Below are 22,662 nucleotides of genomic sequence, written 5' to 3'. Positions count from 1 at the left end.
TCAGAGGGGCGTCCAATTTGTGTTTCTATATAAGATTATGTGGGGGGATCTCAATACCTCCAAGGTAGTCTGAGGCAGTTGCTGTTTCCATTCACCCATTATCCCTGTATAGGGACTTATAATAATTTTCAAAAATTTCCATCTGATTGCCAACCACCAAACCATTACTGATTACGAATAGCCCCTACGGGGATGTAGGAGGGTGTTTGTTTTCAGTAACAAAGCTACCAGGCTGCCTGTTTTATCTCCCTGGTCATGTTGGCGTATGATGTATGACTTATACTCCAATCTAGATACTTGGAAAAGCACCTCCTTATACTCCGTCTTGAGGGCTTGTAGTGCGGCATGTGTGGTTTGATTTGCCACCCAATCTCTTTCAGCTGTCTTTATCCGGTTCTCAAGATCCATCAACTCCTCCTGGAGCACTCTTTTCATTCCATATTGCGTTTTCCATGCACATCTCTCTCAACACCACTTTAAATGCGTCCCATTCTACTACCTCATCGGTGGCTGAGTCTTCAGCCATCAGCAAAGTAGTGATCAGCGACTTCCCCCATCTGGGCACTGAAAGGACCATCACTCAGCACTACAGGTTGTAGTTGCCACATTGGGTTTAAGAGGTGTGGCTGCCCCCATAACGAATTGCTGTTTGGTAGGGGTGGGTTTAGGGTGTCCCTTCCAATTGCAATTTGTTAAAGGTTGCATCAATATCACAAAACATTGAAAAGGTACAGACTTCTGAGTTGGGGTGGTAACACATTTTCAAAAGGGAACATGTCCTGTTGGAACCCCTTGCACTTTGTGAATGTTTAAAAAAAAAGGGGTTTGTAGAGTAGGTAGTACTCCGGAGGACCACTACCAACTCTCAAAGAAACTGAAAATAACATAAACTTTTCTTTTTAATTGCAGTCCCATTTCCTTAAGGGAAAAGGAGCTGCATTAAAAAAAAATGTCTTAACAGACGTGATCCCAGCAGGCAACCATTCCAGTGATGGTATCTAATCATACTGAGTTGAAATTCACAGGCTCAGCAAGTAATGGGAGCTAGATGATAAAAGAACATACAGCAGTAAAGAAAGTATATTACAGGAAGTACCCAAGCAAATATACATTAATTCGTTTTGCTTACCAAATTCCTTGATCCACTGAGCTTTTATGAATCCTATGACGAACTTGAATAGCATTTTGAAGCCCCTAGATCCTAAGGAGAGTTCAGACTTCTGGAGGAGTTATTGCACAGGTCAGATGCAAGAATACTATAACTTATCTAATCCCACCAACCTGAGAATAACCAGGAAAGAAAGAAAATAACAAGGGAGAGAGAAGCAACAGTACGGTACCAAACTAGCATGAACAAAAAGCTGTAAAACTAAGAGAAAGCTGGAAGGCAATTACTGCATTAATTCCTCAGGCTTAAATAGTTCTGCTGCATAAGCTTCCATGGACATGAACTTCCTAACTCGGACTCGAGCACACAGGTTAGTTAGCGGTCTAGTTGTTGATCTCATTTTCCACAATCCAGTCTTCCACAGATTGCAATACACCATACAGCCAGATCTCTTAGTATGTGCCAAAGAATATGAAAAATGTAGTATACCCTGTCTCCTCACCCATGCCTTCACTAACGCTTGTAATACTGAATATCAACACCAACAATATTGAGACAGAAGAATCGGGCATAGGCAAGCAGTAAATGATCCTTGCTCCCAAGTTAGTATGTTATTTTTTAGGTCTCGCCTGAGCCAGCGCATGCGCTACTCTGGCGAGACATTTAGAAAGCGGTTTTTTAAAGTGCTACCCACATGCTTTTTCCGGCCACCAGCTTGCTGTTACGCACACAAGCACGCCAGACGTGCACAGCTGCCATCTGGCTTTATCTCGTGAATCCGATCGAGATCACTTTCGCGGGGCACGTGCACGCACACAACTCCCGGGCTTCTTTTCACGCACGCACCACTCGCGTGCTTGTTGCCTGTTGAGAAAGCCTCATTCCTGTCCGTCGTTTGTTTCTATGTAAACATCGCCAGCTAGATTCAGCCATTCTCTAATTTTTCAAATAGGTCACCAGAACACAAATGGTCTGAAAAAAGACTAGAAGAGGGAAGGATGTATGTCTTCTGCCTGCTCTCTCTGCCTGGAGAAAGACCGAGGCTTGTATCTCCTTGCCCTCATACCCACGTTTTGGAGGTGCTCTCAGCGGTCAGGAAAGCATACATCCTGTAACATAAGGATCTTAAAAGACACATCAAGGGCTCCCCCTATGTGGACGGACTAGCTGATCACTTGGTCTACACTGGATCTTACTAGAAAAGTCTGGCAAAAATGAATGGTTGTGGATGCCTCTCATTTCTAAACTGTGGCTTGAACATAAGAAATGTTCCCATCTGTTTGAGAGCCTTTGGGATAAACAGAAATATATCTTCCCACCACCTGAAAAGGTTTGGACCTGGACAGTTTTTGACTTGCGGTGGGCTGTGTCAAGGTTTGCTGGATTTTCCGACTCAGATCTTTTGCGGGCAAAGTATGAAGTTGTGACAGGACTACCTGCTAATGCACCCTGCCTTGCCCCTGGTGGATTCTGAAAACCAAAACCTTTTTAGTGCGCAGATAAAAATCTTCACTTAGGTGAACACTAAAGGTTTACCTAGGTCTCAGTTAGACTACCCATAGACACTTTGCTGTTTCTTGGTGCTTTTTAACCTAAAACCTTTAGCAACTCATCTCTCTACTTCCGTTTATCCAATTTTTGTCTTTTTGCCTTTATTTTAATGATTGCATTATTATCTTTGTGCTAAAATGGTTTGGGAATTTTACTGTTTGGTTTTCTCGCTTCAGTGTTGTTTTGGTGCAGCTAAAGCTTTTAACATACATTTCTCTGGTAAAAAAAAAGTCTGCTGCTTTGTGCCCTTGCTACAAGGATTCAAGCCAGGATTTCTCTATGAACTGTGTTTTTCTGAAAAAGGCACTAGGTTACTCAGTTTTAGGAGTTCATATCCAGTTCTCCCGAGTTGTTAACCTAGTGTCTTACACTCTGTATATGACTAATGTTCGCACGGTACAAAGCAGGCTGAAAACGTTCACTTATTTTCTGAGTAAAACAAACCATGTAAATACTTAAAACAGATACATTTAGGCTCTGAGATAATGACCATTGTAAAGAAATAGATGAGAAATGTGTTAGAATGTGCAAATTGCTATTATTTAAAACTCAAACAGTGGCAGTGGGATTGTTGAAGATTTATCGTACTAGAGATCTCATCTGACCCCCAACTTGCTGTACTACTGGAGTGTGATTCAGACAAACGTGGATAACCCTAGTGTGCTCACCACAGAAAAGCCAGCTATTTCGGCTGACATTTTTTTTTCAAACGTAATTTGAGGCATTAGAAAAGCAGGGGCATATTTACAAGCAGCTAGCGCTGTCGCAGCATATGTTTTTTTACGCAACGGCAGCGCAATCAGTGCTCCACATTGCTCCATATTAACAATCTGGTGCATCGGGCCCAATGTGTCAGTTTGTAGAGGCCTGCATCACATAATACCTGCGCCATGTATAATGTATGCAGGGTAGGCGTTCCCACGTTCAAAACCACTTAGAACTGACACAGTGAAGTGTACAACTGTTTACTGTGTCAAAATCCCTACGCCGTCTCAAACCCAAAGTAAGGATTGACTCAGGGCTTTTAACATGGGACTCGCCTCTGTGTTCTGACGCATTTCTAGAGTTGCGTAATTTTTATGACCAACTCCAGCAATGCGTCATTTCAGCACCAAAAATGGGTCAGAATTTCTGATGCATCCGTGAATCCTTGCGCCATGGAGCACTGCATTGTAAATAAATCACATCCGTGGCAGCAGGCGCAACAAATCTGACGCATTAATGCCGATGCAACGGTTCTTGTAAATAGCCCTGCAGTCATTCTTAGCAGTCAGTATTATGCTTCCAACTGAAAAATCAAATATTGAAGAACTAAACCACGACCCATGTTGTTCCCTAGAATCCAACAATATGTAGATATGATAGATGCTCCAGAAAGAAGCAATACCTCTGCAGAGTGTTCTCATGCTACTTCTCATAACATATTAGCCAGTGCTGTTCTATGAGGCTGCTCCTTCGGAAATCTGCCCACTCGTTTCAAAGGAGCTTAGGGAATTCTCAGGCAGCCCATGGAAAAGGACAGGCTTTACACAGACTTCACAACTCTGACAGGTGAAACTTTTCCTGTAAATATTTCATAGGAAAAATAGTTTAAAAATTACAATTACAAATACAAATATTTCAAAAGTGATATAGTTTAATTTCACTAAATATTTGTGATTCAAGTTCAAGGTGTAATTTATCACCACATATACCTCACTATACCTACCAAATGCCACCACAAAATCTACAACATACCACAACCAATAACACACCTCCACCATAACCCAGCTGTGTACACCCCAGCTCACTACACAGGCGCCACACCATCAATAAATATCCCAACAACAGGAAGCTGTGCTAGTAGTCTGTGACAGGCACATCTACTTGCAAGAAATCTCTGTTCACTGAGGCATGCTATCCTACACCCACAAGCGTACCCCTGTCCACAGTGCCTGTCAGTGGGTCATAAAGGTGTTCACGCTACAGACACATCCAATCTTTGGCCTCTCTGATTAGCTGACAGAGCGACGGACACGTGTGCCAATTGTAATTTTGGAAAAGCATGTGAATGAGGACACTCAGTTGTCAAAATATGAACAGTGCCAAAGGAAAACAAAAAACAGTGCATTGCTTATAGATGATTAAGTGTGTTGTATGCGTGATGGAGATGGAGATGGGCAGGAGATGAAATGACGCAGGTAGGGGATTCCAGAAAGATTTGGAGTGAAAAAGGGTATGTGACAGAGAGACTACAGAAGGAGGTAGTGTGAAGGGGAGAGCACAAGTGATAGGGGCACTGCACCTCTTCCACAGACCTTAGTAATATTCACATCACATAGCTAATGCACACAAAGCCGCAGTGAGCTGCTTGTGCGACTACATGAAACTAGTAAAAAAAAAAGTGTTTTAAATAATAAGGACAGTAAACTTTATTGCAAAAATTGAACAAATTCCACACTCCCAGTCAGTTTAAAATAATGTCGTCCATCTTTCTAAGGATCATGAAATGCCCGTTTTACTGTGGACCCTTTTATTTAATATTAGAAGTAGCTATAAAGAGGGTGAGGAGCAGGATTCAGTTCAACTCCTTTCTGGTGAACTTTTTAACCTACATTTAACATACATTTATGAAATCACTGTTTGCTAATACGGCCTAAGGCTGCCGCCACAAGGCCAAATCCAAAAGTCGAAAGTAGACCAGGACTGCTCTCGGGCAGGGGCACAGGGCCACGGGCTTTGACGCGGGTTGTTTGGACATACAAACAGTGAGCAATCACTCTCTTATGCTGCTTCGCGCACAGTGCTGTCACTGGCGCTAGGCGTAAAGGGAAGAGAGCATTGTGTGAAAGTGCAAGGGACACAACATGGCCAATCACTGTACGGCTTCAAAATAAACCACAACATCATTGGTCATGTCATGTCCTGTGAACCTCAGGCGCATTGCTTTGTGCATGGACCAGTCGCTGGACTGGAGGCCTACCACCTGGCTCCTGAAGCAGGTCAGACTCTGCACCCATGCTGACTATATTATTTAACAGCTTGAGAGCAGCGCCAGGATTGGTTGTGGCAGGCGAACCAAGAGCTCCTTACGAGACCAGTGGGCTGTGGTTGTGGTCCCCCAGCTTACTAAGATTGTGCGGGTCGGAGAGGTTTCAAGTGTGCATTTGGGGTTGGTCAGAGCAAGACACTACTCCAACCCAACATGTGCACTTCCCTTCAAACCAATGAAGAGTTGAGACCTTCTTTCTGTCAGTCCATCATCAGTATAACTAACAAAGTAAGGTACTTGGCTGACAATGCAAATAAAAGAGCGCCGTGGCAAAAAAAAAACTTTTAATTTAAGACACACTAAAGAAACTTTAAATTATGGTATGTGGTAGCTCATAATGGGTGGGAGAGTGCCCTACCACCGCAATGGAGAATCCACCACTGGTAGTTCTCAAAGAAAACGAGGCATGAGGAAGATATTTTGGCCAATGGCGAAAGCAGGGAAAGTAGGTAACAGCTGCAAGGTAAGAGCAGTAGGAGTTGGGAGGAGGACAGGCATGGGGCCAAGGGAGTTGCCAGAAATAGTTTTTAAAAATCCAATTTGAAACATCCTGAATGGCACTGAGGGAATGAAACATATGCAAAGCAAGTGACCCCCTCAACCATCCCTTGTCCATTTTCTTTTTTGCTTCTGCCTTATTTCTTTCTCTCACGTGCTCTCTATTGTTTGCTCCCTCACTCTGTTTCTTCCTTTTTCCATCTTTCTTTCATGGTTCCATCTTTATCTTTCTTTTTACATCTTTCATTCTTTGTTTATTTTTTAATATTTCTTTCTATTTTCATTTTATCTTTTCTTCCATATTTCGATCTTTATTTTCATTGTTCTTTCCTTCTTTAAATTTGTCTGCCTTTTGATCATATCTTTGATCCTCCTTGATTCTTTTTTCTTTCTGTCTTTCTTTATAACTTTTTTCCTTTCACTACTTTTACCTTCTAGTTCCTTCTTCCTTTCAATTTGCTTTTTTATCTTTTCCCTCCTATTTTGTTCGTTCCTGTTTTCTTTACTTGTCCCCTTCATTAAATTCTTTCCATCTTTTCTCTGGATCGCTTTCTTTTTATTCCTTTTCCTCTCCTTCTTTCCCTCACATTTTATTTCCATTTTCCCCACTCACTTCTGTTTTTCGTTTCAATTGTCTCTATTTCTTCTGCTGTCTCTCTCTTTCCCTCTCTCGTTCACAGTCCCTGGTTTTTCTCCTCATCTTTGAGAAGCTGATGAAGTGTGAGGAGGCCATAAACCGCAATTAAATCATTCAATGTTATAGAAAGACACTGACCCACCTGCACCCCACCCCCAGGAATTCCTCAGCTCTTGCTGCAGCTGCTATAGCAGTTGGTTTATAACGAAACTAGTTATGTTCCTGTAAGAATAGTTTTCCAGAACTAGATGGCGGAATATGCACAGTATGTGAATCTAGAAGACATCTATGCTACAAAACTCCCTTCTTTGGGGCAACCACCATGGCTAAAGAGAAAGAATCCTGTGGAAGATGGCTCCTCCACTTGTTGTGATAGAGGCCATGGAAATTAATTGCAAGCTCTAAGTTGGGATAGACCCTGATCCTAAGAGATATCTGTCAGAAAGCAAAAATCAAGAAATACATTTAAGAATAAATCGCTGTGAATAACCCATTAAAAAGAGAAATGCATTTTACATTGTACGACCAGTTATGAAGAAGCTCTGAAAAGAATTCTGACTCTCACCCTAACACTATATGCAACCCTACCCTTGATAGAGCTTATCGCTGGCCCAAACCTTAACATTAAACTGACCAGTATCATTACCCTAACACAACCCTGATCCCAATCCCAATCATGCTGAAATAAATAATAATGTAGAAGTGTGTCTCCAGTGTGTAATGAATTGTCTTCATTATTACTTTAAGTAAACATTCTACATGTTCACTTGTCTTAATTTAATTTTAGTCGTATCATGTTTTTTGTGACCTTGCCTTCATTTTCCACATATTGCCTTTTCTGAGGACCCCCTTTTTTTTTTACCAGCGAAGGGAACTGGGCTACTTCGCTTTATGGTTATCTGATATAGGTAACACACCTTCATCAAGCGCGTAAGACTACTTTAGAATTGAACTCTCTTGGTTCCACAATCACTGATACAGCCATTAATCTGTACCTCTCCCGCCACACTAGAAAAAGATGTGTTTGTTACAGAAAGCGCGATGTATGACTAAACCTTTCTTCTGAACCACAATTCACAGCTCATTCTCATAAGCCAGAAGATGTGGAGAAATATGCCTTCTTCCGTAATGTGACCATGAAGCTACAACATCTGTCGATGAACTCAACATCCAGCCAGGTCACAGAGTGGTGGAACTTTCAGGAGTGGAGTCCAATCTGTTCTGGTTCTGGTAAAGGCTGCAGCAAGACTATAGAACTGGTGATCTACAACGACAAGGCTAGTCCGCAGAGTCTGGGATTCTTGGCTGGATATGGGTAAGCTTTCCCAGATTTGGGCAAACAATCAATCCCTTTTATAACTACAATCCTTTAATAGAATTACGGAAATTCTGTTTCTCATTGTCACATTTGTTTTAAGCCCAAGTGCAATGTATTTATGGTAGCAGAATTGTATCTGAGTGAGTGAGTTCTTAAGCACCACAATAAGAAAAGATGGTTGCTTGGCAGGGCTAAGTATCCGTAGTCAACAGAGAAAAAATTCTCAGTTTTTTTATCTTCAGAGAGTTGTCAAAGGTTCAAAAGAATGCATTGTCAATATGGCTGTACTAAGCACGAGGCTTAGTACAGCCAAGATATTGCAAAGACTGAAATGCACAGTGAGTAACCAATAGGAAAATTCCACAAGGATAGTCAAATTTAAATATTTGTTTAGGGTACACTTCCCCCACTCATCTTTTAAATAGTTTGACTGATATGTCAAAATACTTTAAAACCTATATGTCTGGTGAAATCTCTAGTGACATCGGCAGTTGGCTAGCAGTAGGGTCAGAGGCAAAATGGGCATCACAAAATTGAAATAGATAGCAGTCATTTAGTCACCCAGGTATCTCTGAGAGTACTCAGCACAACTGACGATAGATGTAAGCAGATATACACTGCTTAGATCCACTCCACTCAGAACATTGGATTAACCTCTAAGCCATCATTCACACTAGCAGGGTGTCTAGAGCCATGGCAACTGCACAACGCTGCTAGTTGTTCTTACTGAGGATTCACATTCTCTGGGAAAACTTCTGTGTTTATTTCTAATCTTCCAAATCGATCATCAAGCATAGTGTGCAAATAAACTAAGTTCCATTCTACAGGGACATTGTTGTTTTGAAGGTCCATTTGAGTGCAAAGATCTGTTGTCAATGTTTGAGTAGTGATAATGTTCTTTAAACACTATTGCCCCCCACCCTATGGTGCTAGAGGCTCAGCTCATGTGCATATAGAGGTGTGTGCTCTGTATCTGGAATATATTGGACAACAATATTTATTTTCTTGGCATAGGGAAACCACATTTTGTTCAGACCGTAACTACAGGGCAGGTAAGCTCTGTACACTTTCTGCGGGGTCAAAATTAAAGCTATTTCTTAACTGTTAGCAGTGTAGTAACTGGGAGGGGCACTCTTTGGGCACGGCAGAGGTGAGCAAGTCGGGTCTGTCGACTATCACCATCCCCCCGCCACTGAGAGCAAGTGGGCCGTCATCTTCCCCTCTCTCCCCCCGCTCTAAACCTGCGCCGGGAAGCCTAGGGGCTGCCCCAGGTGGCAGAGGGTCTAACTACGCGACTGACTGTTAATAAAATTTGAGAAATGTAAATTCCTACTGGAAGAATATTTTATGCACCCTTACATTTATGAAATCTAGTCTAGAAGTGTTTAAGCCAATCTGATGACCGTAGTGGTTTGAACTGTCAATTTGCTGGATCCCAGCTTCATTTGAAGTCTGTATGTCTCATGAATACATCTCCAAAGACAACTACTTTCCATACTAATGTGTGTCCATAGGAAAGTGAATTACCATCTCTTGGCATATACAGCGAAGCTTGTAATACAGTTGTACACAATGGTTAAAATCTATAAACAAAGTAGATCTTACATTTTTTAACTAGTCTTTCAATTTAAAGTTCTTCCCCAGTGATATAACAGTATCTTGCCTTGACACGGTCATTCCCTGGACACAGATACTATTGTGCTCCAGCTGGATATTAAAGTACTTTCTTTGTACTCCTCGTTCTCCAAAAAGGGCTTGTGCAAGACATCTAACTTTACTCGAGGAAGTATTGGTAGGTTTAGAAGTTAAGTTCAGCATGTCACATTAGTCACATTCAAACTCATTGTCCAGTCAGAGTAATTTTGTTTCCATCACACCCCAGTTTGGACCCAGCCATATGCAAACCAGTCTTGGCCCTGTTCCCCATGGGATTTAACCCAGATCTGTGACTGGGGGTGTATGTTTGACAGCGTTAAGCATTCTGTCCATCATCTTTTTCGTTTTGGTATAGTTGCCCTAAGCAAGAAGGGTATGTCCAGACGTGGGTCCCGTGCTCACTATGCCTCTGGATTCAAGCTTTCTTTCTATCACAGAAAAGTGGTCCCTATGGGGGATGTGAGGCCTTGACTACCACGGCAGAGTGTGAGGATCAGAGTACAAACACCACTAACACAATTAACTCAAAGTTATGTATTCATTTTGTTCAATTTATTCTTTGAGATATGCAATTCAATTCATTAGACTTAAAACAATTGTGAGGTGCTTTTAGAGAGTGACGGCACAGTAAAAGTGACTATTGGTGCAAAAAGTGCATACATGCTATGTACAGAAATATATACATATGTGGCTGATAGGGCTAGTAGGATATTTTGAGTTAGCACCCGTGGAGTGAGTGTTGCTTTCCACCATCAATATATTAAAACACAGTCCACATAGGTCATTTTGTTGATGTTTTGACCCCCTAAGTATGTATTATTTAAACCGGGGTCATCATCAGGACAAAAAATACATAGGAGACACCAATTGATAGGGGCAAATGGTCCCACAGTCAAGGGGGTATTCATCCTCACAGTATCTTGAATCTTTCATGTGAGCCCATCGGAGACAAGACTTAGGCCTTTAATTTAAAGGAGCATGTGTCAACAAGAAATATAGCAAATGGGTTTCAAAATCGCATGTCTGCAGTCATTTAATTAACTGCCTCTTTTGACAAAGAGCATTCCTCCCGAATGGATCAAGCTAGCCTGGCTGATGAGGTGGTGGTAACCCCAAACCGGTACCGGATGCCTGTTTCCCGGTCCAGGGAGGACCTGGCCTGGCAGTACGGGCTGAATTGTTCCCATGGGGAGCATGGTCAAGACTGATTTGTATATGACTGGGACAAAACTGGGTGGCATGCTGAGCAAAAAAACAATGGTGTTAATCCAGATCTGCAGAATAGCCATGTTTTGAGCAGTTTTCTAAAAACAGCCAGATCCGTTGTGGCTCTAAGGGGCTCCGGAAGCAGGTTCCAGGTTTGGGCTCCCAAAAACCTAAAGGATCTCCCTCCAGATCAAGCCTGACGTATCCTGGGTAAAGAGGCCAGGCGATTCAATGAAGACCTCAGAGTTCTGGAAGGCGTGTTATGGGATACTCTCTTCCTGAGGTAGTCAGCCCACATGCCATTTAAGGCTTTGAAAGTAAGCACCAAAGCCTTAAATTTGATCCTCTTTCTCACTGGTAACCAGTGAAGGGCTCTGAGGTGAGGGGACATATGTGTCCTGGGATTTAAAGTAAGAACCAATCTCGCCGCTGTATTTTGAACTACCTGCAGACAGTTGAGAAGTTATTCAGGCAGACCCAGGTACAAAACAGTTGCGTAATCCAGTGCCTGGACCACAGTCTTCCTAGTGTTCAGTGATAGCTATGGTAGGGATTTCCTAAGCATTCGCAGTAAACCAAAACAGCTGCCTGCTACCATTTGGAGTTGATGTTTCATCAAGAGAGAGCTATCGATAGAAATGCCCAGTTCCTTAAATGTGTTTTGTGCAGAGGGTGGTGGAGACATGTCCAAAGGCCACCAGAGTCTCCACTCTTCAGAGGGAGGTGCACCAAAAAAGATAATCTCAGAATTCTCGGGGTTGCACTTCTGTCGATTCTTCACCAACTAATTGAACACTCCAGAGAGACATCTTCTATTCTTCTCCCCCCTTTTTCACAGGTGAAGAGCAACTGAGTATCGTCGACGTACGAAATTATTTTAGCCCCGCATGTTTCCACCAATGATGCTAGTGGGGTCATATACATATTTAAAAGTGTAGGGCTCAGTGTTGAACCCTGCGGGCCCCCCACTTTTAAATTCGGGATGGTAGCAGCAAAGGGAGGAGTCCAGACTTCCTGACTTCTGCCCTCTAAAAAGGAGACTAGCCACTTTAATGCTGTACCGCCAATACCAAGCTTCTCCATTCTTTCCAAGAACTTAAAATGCAGGACCGCATCAAAGGTCGCTCACAAGTCCAACAATACCAGGACTGCTCTTACCCCCCCGATCTAACTTCTCTTTGATATGTTCTGTAACCCCCAGCAAGGCTGTTTCAGTGCTATAGCTTGCCCTGAAGCCTGATTGCCTACTATGCAGTAGATTGTGTTACCCCATAGTCGGAGATGACTGCATTCACATGTTTTTCCAGCACCTTGGAAAAGGCTGGAAGTAGAGATATTGGCCTGTAATTAGCTAGAACTTTGGGATCCGCCAAAGTTTTTTTTAATAAGGGTAGGATTTTAGCATGTTTCCATATAGAAGGCACACAGCCAGCATCCAGTGAGGTATTAAGAACCTTATTAGCTACAGGGTTGATGGCCGTGGCCACATTTGACAAACGATGAGCTGGGCAAGGATCAGCAGAGGAGTACGATTTCAGTCTCGTGATAATAGCCAGAGATTCTTCTAACATCAGCTGGGGTATTTGCAAAAGAGAAGGGGATCCCCCGGAGGGCTGCCATATATGTGGAACTTGCATATCCAGGTAGAGGCACCTCTGCGAAGGAGTTCTGTATAGTCATGATCTTTTCATGAAAGAAATCCGTGATTGGTCCATTCCCTCGTTAGTGGATGAACTCTGATGGTGGACACTGTAAACAACGTTTACGGCAAAAAGTTCTCCCCGCAGGGAATTACAACGCAGTCATTACAACAACCGCGTTGTAACTCGCATACCATTACTCCGTAAGTTGGAACCACGACTTGCGAAGGGGGCAGAAGGTGTTGGATTTTATTACTACTGTCCACACAGACAGGAGTTTGAATAGTAAATTATTCTATTCCAACATCCAGCGCCCCCCTCTGCAAGCCGTTGTTATGACTTGCAGGGGATTGGTATGCGTGGTTACAATGCGGTCGTTGTAACAACCGTGTTGTAATTCCCTGCGGGGGAAAATAATGCGTTAAAAAGAGATATTCGTGGACACAACATTGGAAAAGGATCTGATGACTTTAAAAATCTCCTTTTCTTTGTTACTTGATGTCTCAATTTTTTCTTCCAAATAGCTTTTTTTCATTGCCTTGAGTTTTATGTAGTGGGCCTTCAAGGCTGACTTAAACTCATGTTTGTCTTCCAAACTATAGTTTTTCTGCCATTTCCTTTTCAGACTCTTACAAGCTCTTTTACTGGTTGTTAAAGCTTCATTAAACCAGGGGGCAGAATGCTTAGCTTTATTTGAGTTACGTATCATCATTGGAGCAAGCTCATTAATGCTCTGCCTCACCAAGGATTCTAAGTGGACAGCGTCCCCTTCTGGGTTCCCTGATAGAAGAGGGGTGGAGGTTTTAAGGGTGTCCCCCAGGGCAGACGGTGAAATTCTGTGAAGAGCTCTATGCCTTATCTCCACACCACTTGAATATTTTTGGCATTCTTCAGCGAGATTAGCCATCTGAAGCTAATTAGACACTGGTCCGTCCAAACCATAGGTATAAGAAGATCCCTCTCAAGCTTAACATTAGAGAACACCTGATCTAGTGTATATCTCGCCCTATTCGTAGGGTGAGACACAAAAGGAAAGAGGTTAAGAGCAGAAAGGGTCTCAGTCAACGAAATGACTTCTGACATTGGTCTATCCATGTGAAGATTTAGATCACCCAAAATAAGAAAGTGGCTATTTTTAAGTGCCAGAGGTGCTACCAGCTCATTAAGGGATCTCAGGAAGGTGCCCGCCAGCCCTGGTGGCCTGTAAATCAGGGCACCAGCAAGGGATTGATGTGGTCATAAAGAGCAGAGGAATCCAAGACATTCTGCTCCCTCTATAACTCCCAGGGTGATGACCGTGCAATCAAATTCTTGCTTAGAGATAATAGCCACCCCCCTCCCTTTTACTGATGGGACGATCCTTCCTAAGTACCTTATACCCATGTGGAATGGCCGCTGCAAGCATGGGATTGGAGGAATCAGTGATCCACGTTTCTGTTAAAAACAGTAAGTCAGGTGAAAGTCCTGAAGAAGGTCATAAACCAGCATTTAATGCTTCTGCAGGGAGCGCATGTTTAACAGAGTAGCAGAGAAGTCTCCTCATGCTTTTCCCTCCTTAGTCTAATATTGTAGCTGACTGGCTCCGTGGGAGAACCCTCTGCTTACCCGTGTAAAGACCCAGCTACAGCGTGCGCATTGGAATACATCAAGCTTCCCACACCCCATAACATCTCCCTTACAGGACCATTTTGTACCTAAATTTCGCAGTGTTGACCCATCGTACACCAGTCTCTGCTTCTTGTCTGCATTCATACTGGCAGCATGCCCGGCACCGACCGCCTCCAGAATGCTGACGGGCATACACGGGCTTGCCTTCAGCGCGCCAGCGGCGCATCTGCGCAGCACCTCTGTTTAAATGCATGAGGACTAGAGTGCACACTATCAGAAAATGTCCCAGCAAAGTAAAAATGGCAGAAATGCTAGAGAATCCTGATTTTAGCTGCTCCCTCCTCCCAGCCAAACCAACAGATTCAAGAAACAGTTTTCCTCTTAAACAGGTACCGCTAAGAAAGTACTTGAACAGGCAGGGTTAAAAACAATATAAACAAGTGCAAACAGGGCCGTGCAGGTAAAAAGTAGGAAGAGGCCTACTGCTTCCGCGCAGCACCTCTGTTTAAATGCATGAGGACTAGAGTGTGCACTGACAGAAAATGGTACCTCTCTGTATCCCAGCAAAGTAAAAATGGCGGAATTCCTTGGGAATCCCAATTTTAGCAGCTCCCCCCTCCCAGCCAAACCAACAGATTTAAGAAACAGCTTTCCTCTTAAACAGGTACGCGCTAAGAAACTACTTGACCTAGCAGGGTTAAAAACAATTTAAACAAGTGCAAACAGGGTTGTGCTAGTGATCTAGGGGTGGTCTATGAACAGGGAAGCTGGAATGTCCTTACCTCTGATACAGAGAATCATAACCTTCTGTGAAAAAAACTCATTCAGGCAGCATACCAAACCACACACACCACATGGAAAGTCAACAAATTGCTGCTAGATCTACATATCGAGTAACATAAAGACGTTACTAGCTTCAGAAGGTCTCCACTGGAAATCGTTTTTTAAAGTAGAAATAAAATATATAGTTTAGATACATGGGGCCTCATTTATGAGGTTTTGCTGTAGGGCAGCGCCGCAGGCTTTCCTGCTGCACTGCCCTAAAGCAAAAAAAAAAAGGGCAGGAATGCGCCGTATCTATCAGATACCTGTCCCTGTCCCCTGCACCGGCGCGCAATGGGCTGCCGTGCGCCAATGCAAGCACCTTTGCATCATTGTGCAAGGGGGCCTGCGTTGCTGGGATACAAGAGGCTTTTTCCTCTTTCTATGCATTCTGCAGAATGCAGCACACGTAGAAAAGAAAAAAACGAGGAGAAATAAAGATATTTCTCCTTGTTGTGCCTGCCTTAGGCGTAGATTTCTCGTAAATCTGGGGCAGTGTCAAAAAGCTATGGATGTTGCTGGGGACGCCCCCAGCAACACCCATTGCACGCCCGTTAACGCAGAAAACTGCGTTAAAGGGAACAATATTTTTGAGGCAGCATTAAGCCAAAAAAAGTGGCTTAGTGCTGTCTCGTAAAGATGGAGCAGACTCCTGCGCCACGGAATGTCACAAAAATAAGGCCCTCGTTCTTTAATTTGCAACTTTAATGCTTTAAGACTGGGCTGGTGATAGACTGGATTAATACATACGCTGCAGGGATCTGTGTTTCACCATCTGATTTTAGGGTCATCCTGGCGGGCCCACTCGTCCTTTCATACTTCCATTATTGATAAAAAGTAGTTGTTTTTTTATGATAAAGAGTAGTGCCATTGGTTCGGGTAAAATAAAGATCCATTTTTTGCCAAGTGCACCAAGTGATTCCTTGGGTTGAATGTGTGCTTTATAAGTACCCTCGGTCTCTTTTTTGTGTTTACCTAATATTCATCATGTGATGAATCAGTGCTGTGGTGGAGCCAGACATATGTATGAAGGACCTTGCCATGTGACTTAGTGTGTCTCATCTCTATTGCCCTTTCAGATGCAAGACTGACATGTGACTGATTCTGCTCCACCCACCTTTCCTTCACTTGCATCCTCATGATGCCCAAGTACAGTTGCCAGGGCACTGATATTAATTAGGTTGGATTATGCCAATGTTCTGTACCTATGTTTCCCGGAATACCTGACCCAGCAGTTACAAGTTATGCAGAACATGACAGTCTGTTTACTATATACAATTCCGAAATGTACCTCAATATCACTATTTCGGGAAAGACTTCATTACCTGCCAGTTCGACAACGCATAATGTATAAGGCGCTGACCCTAACTCACCAAGTTTTCCATAATAGGGAGCCTTTGTACCTTAATGAACGCGTTCTGGGTTACAAACCTGGTAGGACCTAGCACTGCTGGACTTATTGTGGTTCCCCGTTTTCAGAGACAGTGGAGGGGAGGTTCTTCATTCACTGTCAAAGCGGCAGGTTTGTAGAACAAGCTGCCTGAAAATCTGAAACTAATCTCAGATGAAGCTAAATTCAAAAAAGAGCTGAAAACACTCCTATTCAGTCTTTTGTGGTGATTGAGGGCTGGCAGATCACTGCTCTACTCCTTATGGGTGCCTAAAAGCGCTGAGACACTCTTTGGAGTAGCTGTGCGCTATAGAAGAATCAAGAAACTGACAACTGTCTCACAAAGATTCCTGGATTACAGAATTTCAAGAAGATCAAAGGGAGATTATCAATGTCAAATTAATTTACTTATCACTTGAGTTACATAAAGAGGTCAAATCACTTGATCTTTCAAGAAATCTTGCCATTGGGAGCAGGTGGCAAAGACCATTTCTGAGGCCTGCAATTGCATATAATACGTTCCCTCAGAAGGATTTGAAGGACCCCAATTATGGGTGGCTTGATTAGAATTTTGATAGTCAGTGGGGGTAAACAGTCAACTGCAACCAACCATCCCTCACTTCATAGCCTGGTGTGGATAGACTTTGGTTGCAGCCCCAGATAAGGAGGAACCTTATTCTTCCAACTGTTGTCCTCCAGTCGTCTCAAAGATCTGTAGTTCACAGGAAGGAAAACTCAGGGTCAGACTGAAAAAGTCAGATGAGATTAGGATTGTAGAAATGCTGCCTAAGTGTGAATACTTTTAATCCTGCAGCCCTACATAACCATCTCGGGTTTAAAATCACAACAAGATGAGTTGAATGTGAGTTGAAAGGTGGAACATTTAGTTACTTAAAAGTATTGTTCTACTAGCAGGGAACCCAAACAAACAAATACAATGTTAACTTTTAAGTGCATGAGAAAATATCTTGAGGTAAAGTGTGGGCTTTATAGAGTACACCAACAGAATGCTAAGTATTCAAACTGTCTTTTCCTTTCTCATCCCCTTTAGCATTGTGGGGCTCTATATGTCTGTTGTGCTGGTCATTGGGAAATTTATCAGAGAATTCTTCAGTGGCATTGCCCGATCCATCATGTTTGACGAGCTGCCTAATGTGGACCGTATTCTGAAACTCTGTACGGATATATTCCTGGTGAGAGAGACTGGAGACCTGGACCTTGAGGAGCAGCTCTTTGCTAAACTCATTTTCCTGTACCGATCACCTGAAACCATGATCAAGTGGACAAGGGAAAAGCACGAGAAGTGATCATCGATTAGACTGGTGACCATCAGCTCAAGCACACATCAATCGATAAAAGCAAAAGAACACTAAGGGACTTAATTATTGAAAGCCCTTACTGAAGGGGCCATTTAAGCGGGGGCACCTTAAAAGGGTCCTTGAAGAGTATGTGAAGGACCAACTTCATCACATAGGAAGCAATGCAGGATATGAGACCGCACTCATAAATACAGCAAGCTGTGTACACTGTGAATCTAATAAGCAAGCACAATAACTAAAAGATTGCACATCTGAGCATGACAACTTTTGAAGACAATTTCTAGATGTTTTACAGATCCTGGTAATTGGTTCATTCTTTATAAACATTCATGTTAAGGTGCTGCTTGTATTCTAAAATCTATTTCCAAGATATTTTGCCAGTGTAGGTTGTTCAGCGCTGTAGAGAACATTTCTTACTTACAGCTAAGGACTTTCTGCTAGCGTCTTCCAAGTGTACTTCTTACGTGATCTCAGTGTGCAGCTCATCCTCACATCCTCCGCAGGACTGCGACTACCCTTTTTCTTGGTGTCGTGTGCATGCACCTGCAATAAGAAAACACTCAACATAGCACTGAAACCTTCAACTCTACAAATCAATTTCTCTTGACTTGTGTGGCACTTCCAAGGCGTCCCATAAAACAAATAAGTATTTGTACAGTTTGTTTATTTATGTATATAATGTATGGACAACATAGAAAACGAAAACCAGTGAATTTACCATAACAATCTCAAGGGAAAGCATATATCAGGCAATGGAGATAAAAATGTCCTTTGGGCATTCAATATATCACTGCAGAGTTGATGTTGCAAAAACCCATTTACACATTTCTTTTTTAAATAAGTGATTCAATCCAAACTGTCTTATCTCACACCTGCAGAGTTTCAAGGGTATATGTATTTAGGATAGGTCAGTTTACTGAAGTGTTAACTCTAGCAGTGCATTGTTACTTGCTTAATGTGAATGAGCGAAGAAACAAATGCCATCAAGCTTACCTTTCTTCTCTTTTTTAAAACCTTAGAAATGTGGTAGTGGTAAATCACATAGAATAAAAACTCCTCAGCCAGTCTTGTTCAACTGACAAAGCAATTCCTTCTATGTCCTCAAACAATATGATCTGAGAAATTCTCATAACATGAAGAATTACTCACATGTATTTGTTATTGTTGTGCAACTGAAAGGAGTCCATGCACAATCCTGAAACGTCCCACATACTGGATGTTTAGATCCCTCCTTATGCTCCCGCTCTGCAAGGAAACGTCACCTAAATAGCCGAGTCCCACATCAGAAGTCAGGGGCAGATTTATGTTCCCTGGCGCATCCCTGCAAATCAGCATGGATGCGCCAGGGAAGATGCGTCACGCAAGTTTGCCCTTGCGCCACCGCAGATGTGCCGCATTTACAATGCGGTGCATCGTGGCGCAAGGACAAGCAGATACGTGACGCATCTGCCGGCGTAAGGTTGGCGCAGTGCTGAAGTTGCGTCGCAAGCGCGACGCAACTCCAGCACTGTTCCAACCTACCCTATCCCTAACATGGTGCGTCAAGCCTTACGCCTGCTTCAAGCAGGCGCAGGGTTTTGACGCATCAGCGTTGGGAAAGTGACTCAGTGAAATCTTATAGATTTCACTGAGTCACTTTTCAGGGGCTTTCCTGCGACGGAACGCCCCCCCTGAGTAGAAACGCCCACATGAAACCTGACGCAGGTTTCATGTGGCGCAGGGCTTTACACCGTGACGCATCTCCATAGATGGGTCACGATGTAAATGGGGCGCAACATGGCGCAGGGTTTACGCCGCCGCTGCGTCACAAAAGTGACGCAACGGCGGCGTAAAAGTGGCGCAAGTCTGATATAAATCTGCCCCTCAGTATTTCATTCTTTTTCATTTAGACCCCTTGTGCTTTTCTAATTCGCAAGTGTTTTCTTCCCACATATGATGCCCGAAATGAGAGAGTAAAGGTGTAAACTCGGACATTGTACAGTCGTAAAAGGGCTTCTATACTTCCATTTATCAATGTGTACTAAAAGATAAAACAAGGCCTGCTTTGCAGGCAGCAGCGTGACATTGTGTACTCTGTTCTGTTCATAAAACTTTGCATTTAGTATTGAGAAAGAGATATGAACAGGCCTAGCGTTGTAAGCTGCGTAAGCATAAATATCGATAAGCTAGAGCTCAGAGTTGAAGTAACTAGCAGGGTTGGATACTTTGGGAGAGTCTACCCATTAGTTCCCTCTCATGAAAAGGAGGACAAAATCATGGAGAAACAGATAGTTTCCTTTTAAGTAGTAGGGCGAATGTATTGCACAAATATTGCAAGTTCTTAATCAATGAAGGCACTGGTACTGATTGTATATGTATTCAAATTAACTATTATATGTTTTAAAAGTGATATGGAAATTTAAAGCTGAAATATGCTTTGTTGCTTTTAGGGATTCTTGTGATCTGAATAAAGTTTTAATAACAGAACATTGTATACTCATTTTGAACTTGTTGTCTAGCAATAATCTATGGTACCTTGTGTTGCTTGAAGTTTTAAGTGTTGTCATATTTATTAGATATGTGCATTATCTTCTCCTGCATGCATCCATAAATATTTTTTGAAATTAAACATGGTCTGTCACTGGCCTACTTTCTTTCTTAGAATGCTCATATTACTTTGTTATATTAGCTTGACTTGCCCTGGATTTATTTCCCCACACTGTTTGTAACTTAATAAACTAGGTATATTGTTACTCAATTTCATCTTTAATACATTTCTTAGCAAGGTAAATCATTTGACGACAAAGGAAATTCTGTGGAAAATCATTAAGTATATCACACAACTAGGAAACTGGTGCACAATTAAAAATTCTCCAAACACTACCTTTCAACAATTGATTTGCATATTTTACATCCAAATACCTTTGGCTACAATTGCAAACTTACAATGAAATAATGAAAATATGCATTGCTTAGGACATGCATAACCATCCAAAGATGCTGGGAGACAGAGACTTAACCAGATACTGTTAGATCCTATACGTTGAAAACAACTATACATCTAGTATAGCTACACAGTACAATTAAGCAGGAGACAACAGGATTTCCAGATAAATTTGAAACCTGCACCATTACAAAAACAATGGGGCTTACTTACAAGCCCATTGCGCCGCTGGTGCGTCACTTTTATGGACGCATCGGCAGCGCAATGGGATTCCCCATATTTACGAGGCGATGTAAAGTCACCCTGCGTGACTTTTCATGGCCTTGTAAATACAGACCACTTTCACGCATTACTCTGTGTGAAAGGAGTGTTCCATGGGTGTTGCTGTGGGTGTTGCCACACAACATCTATGGAACTTGGCGCATTCCCAGATTTACAATGTTTTGTAAACCTGGGAAACCGTCAGAATCCTATGCCTCCCCGGGGAAGGCGTAAGCAGGTGCAACAAGGAGAAATACTTTAATTACGCCTCGTTGTTTCCTCTTTCTATTCATTTGGAAAGAGGAAAATGCTTTAAATGATTGTTTTTGTGCAGGAAGGTGCTTTCACATCCTCTGCATGTTGCGAAAAATCTTCCGATGGTTGTGTCCGAACACCAGACAGACCATCAGGCAAGCACTCGTCACCAGCAGGTTGGACTACCGCAACACTCTCTATGCCAGAATCTCCAAACAACCCCTACACAGACTCCAGACCACCCAGGACACAGCTGCAAGACTCATACTCGACTTCCCATGCTGCACCCACATCACACCACACCTCAGGAAGCTTCACTGGCTCCCCATTTACAAGCTGACCCAATTGGAACTTCTCACGCAAACATACAGAGCCCTACACAACAGATGACCAGAATAACTGAACAGCCGCATCACTTTCACCAACCCACCAGACACTTACACTTTGCCTCACTCTCAGTCGTACACATTACCCACATCCCCAAAAGCAAAATTGGACGTCCCTCATTCTCCTACATATCGCAGCCAAGGCATGTAATGACCTCCTTCGACACATCAGAGTCTTCTCCTCACTTTTTGAGTTCTGCAAGAAGCTGAAGACCTGGCTCTTCATATAAGCACCGTGGGAACCAAAAACCCACACGCCTGCCCAAGCATTTGAAAAGCTTCTTGGGTGATTAGTGGGCTATACAAATCAATATAGCATAATGTAACATGAAGGAGATCATTCCAAGATGGCCGCATGCAGGAGCATATGTGCTGTGATGCACCAGTAGCCATTTTGGGGCATATTATCAAGGACGGTGTTAAAAATTATCGCCGGTTTATCGGCAGAAAACTGCCGCTAAAGCGTTGATAATGGGCTTGATAATATGCCCTTTAGAATTCCAATAGAAGTCCATGTTGTGGTGTGAACATGGGCTTCTATTGGAATTTTCCAAGGCATATTATCATGCCCATTATCACCGCTTTAGCTGCAGTTTTCTGCCGCTAAACCGGTGATAATTTTAACGCCGTCCTTGATAATATGCCCCTTTGTCTTTAAAAAAAAACACACACACTTTAGGCGCTGTTGCAATGTATGTGATATTTCACTCATGTAGCTGTCTTGCCTTTCACCCTCTATTGCATTGCTGTTGCTTTCTGAATAGCACATCAGAGATGTCCCCTTCGGGGCTCGGTGTGCGCCTTGCTTGTACTTTAATACGTCTGTGGAAACATCTTTTCTTGTCATTTTCCAACTCTCATGTTTTAGAAAATTGCCCCATTTGCTCCTGAACACTATTGACAGCATCCGTAGGCACCATAATGAATCCCAAGCTAACTACACTAATTCCAACGGTACCTGGAATTCTAGTTAGATTTGTGTGCAAATTATACAGTTCCTACAATGCAAGAGTTAGCGGCCTGCAGAGAAGAGAGCATGTTTCTCAGGTTATG

General features: G+C 42.7%; 1 protein-coding gene across 1 annotated transcript in view; it reads left to right on the top strand.

Moving 5' to 3' along the window:
• The window catches only part of LOC146812454 (piezo-type mechanosensitive ion channel component 2-like), a 711,007-nt gene extending 691,700 nt beyond the window's left edge, over positions 1-19,307 (top strand). Inside the window, exons 52-53 of the mRNA XM_085619448.1 lie at positions 7,906-8,140; positions 17,517-19,307. Coding sequence (XP_085475574.1) covers positions 7,906-8,140; positions 17,517-17,772 — 491 coding nt within the window. The 3' untranslated portion in view covers positions 17,773-19,307. The remainder of the gene's footprint in view (positions 1-7,905; positions 8,141-17,516) is intronic.
• The last annotated feature ends 3,355 nt before the right edge of the window (positions 19,308-22,662 follow it).

Source organism: Triturus cristatus, chromosome 7 (genome assembly GCF_964204655.1).
Source record: "Triturus cristatus chromosome 7, aTriCri1.1, whole genome shotgun sequence".
Taxonomy (NCBI): Eukaryota; Metazoa; Chordata; class Amphibia; order Caudata; family Salamandridae; genus Triturus; species Triturus cristatus.
The sequence above is the reverse complement of the archived record's forward strand: the minus strand, read 5'-3'. Positions and strand labels throughout refer to the sequence as shown.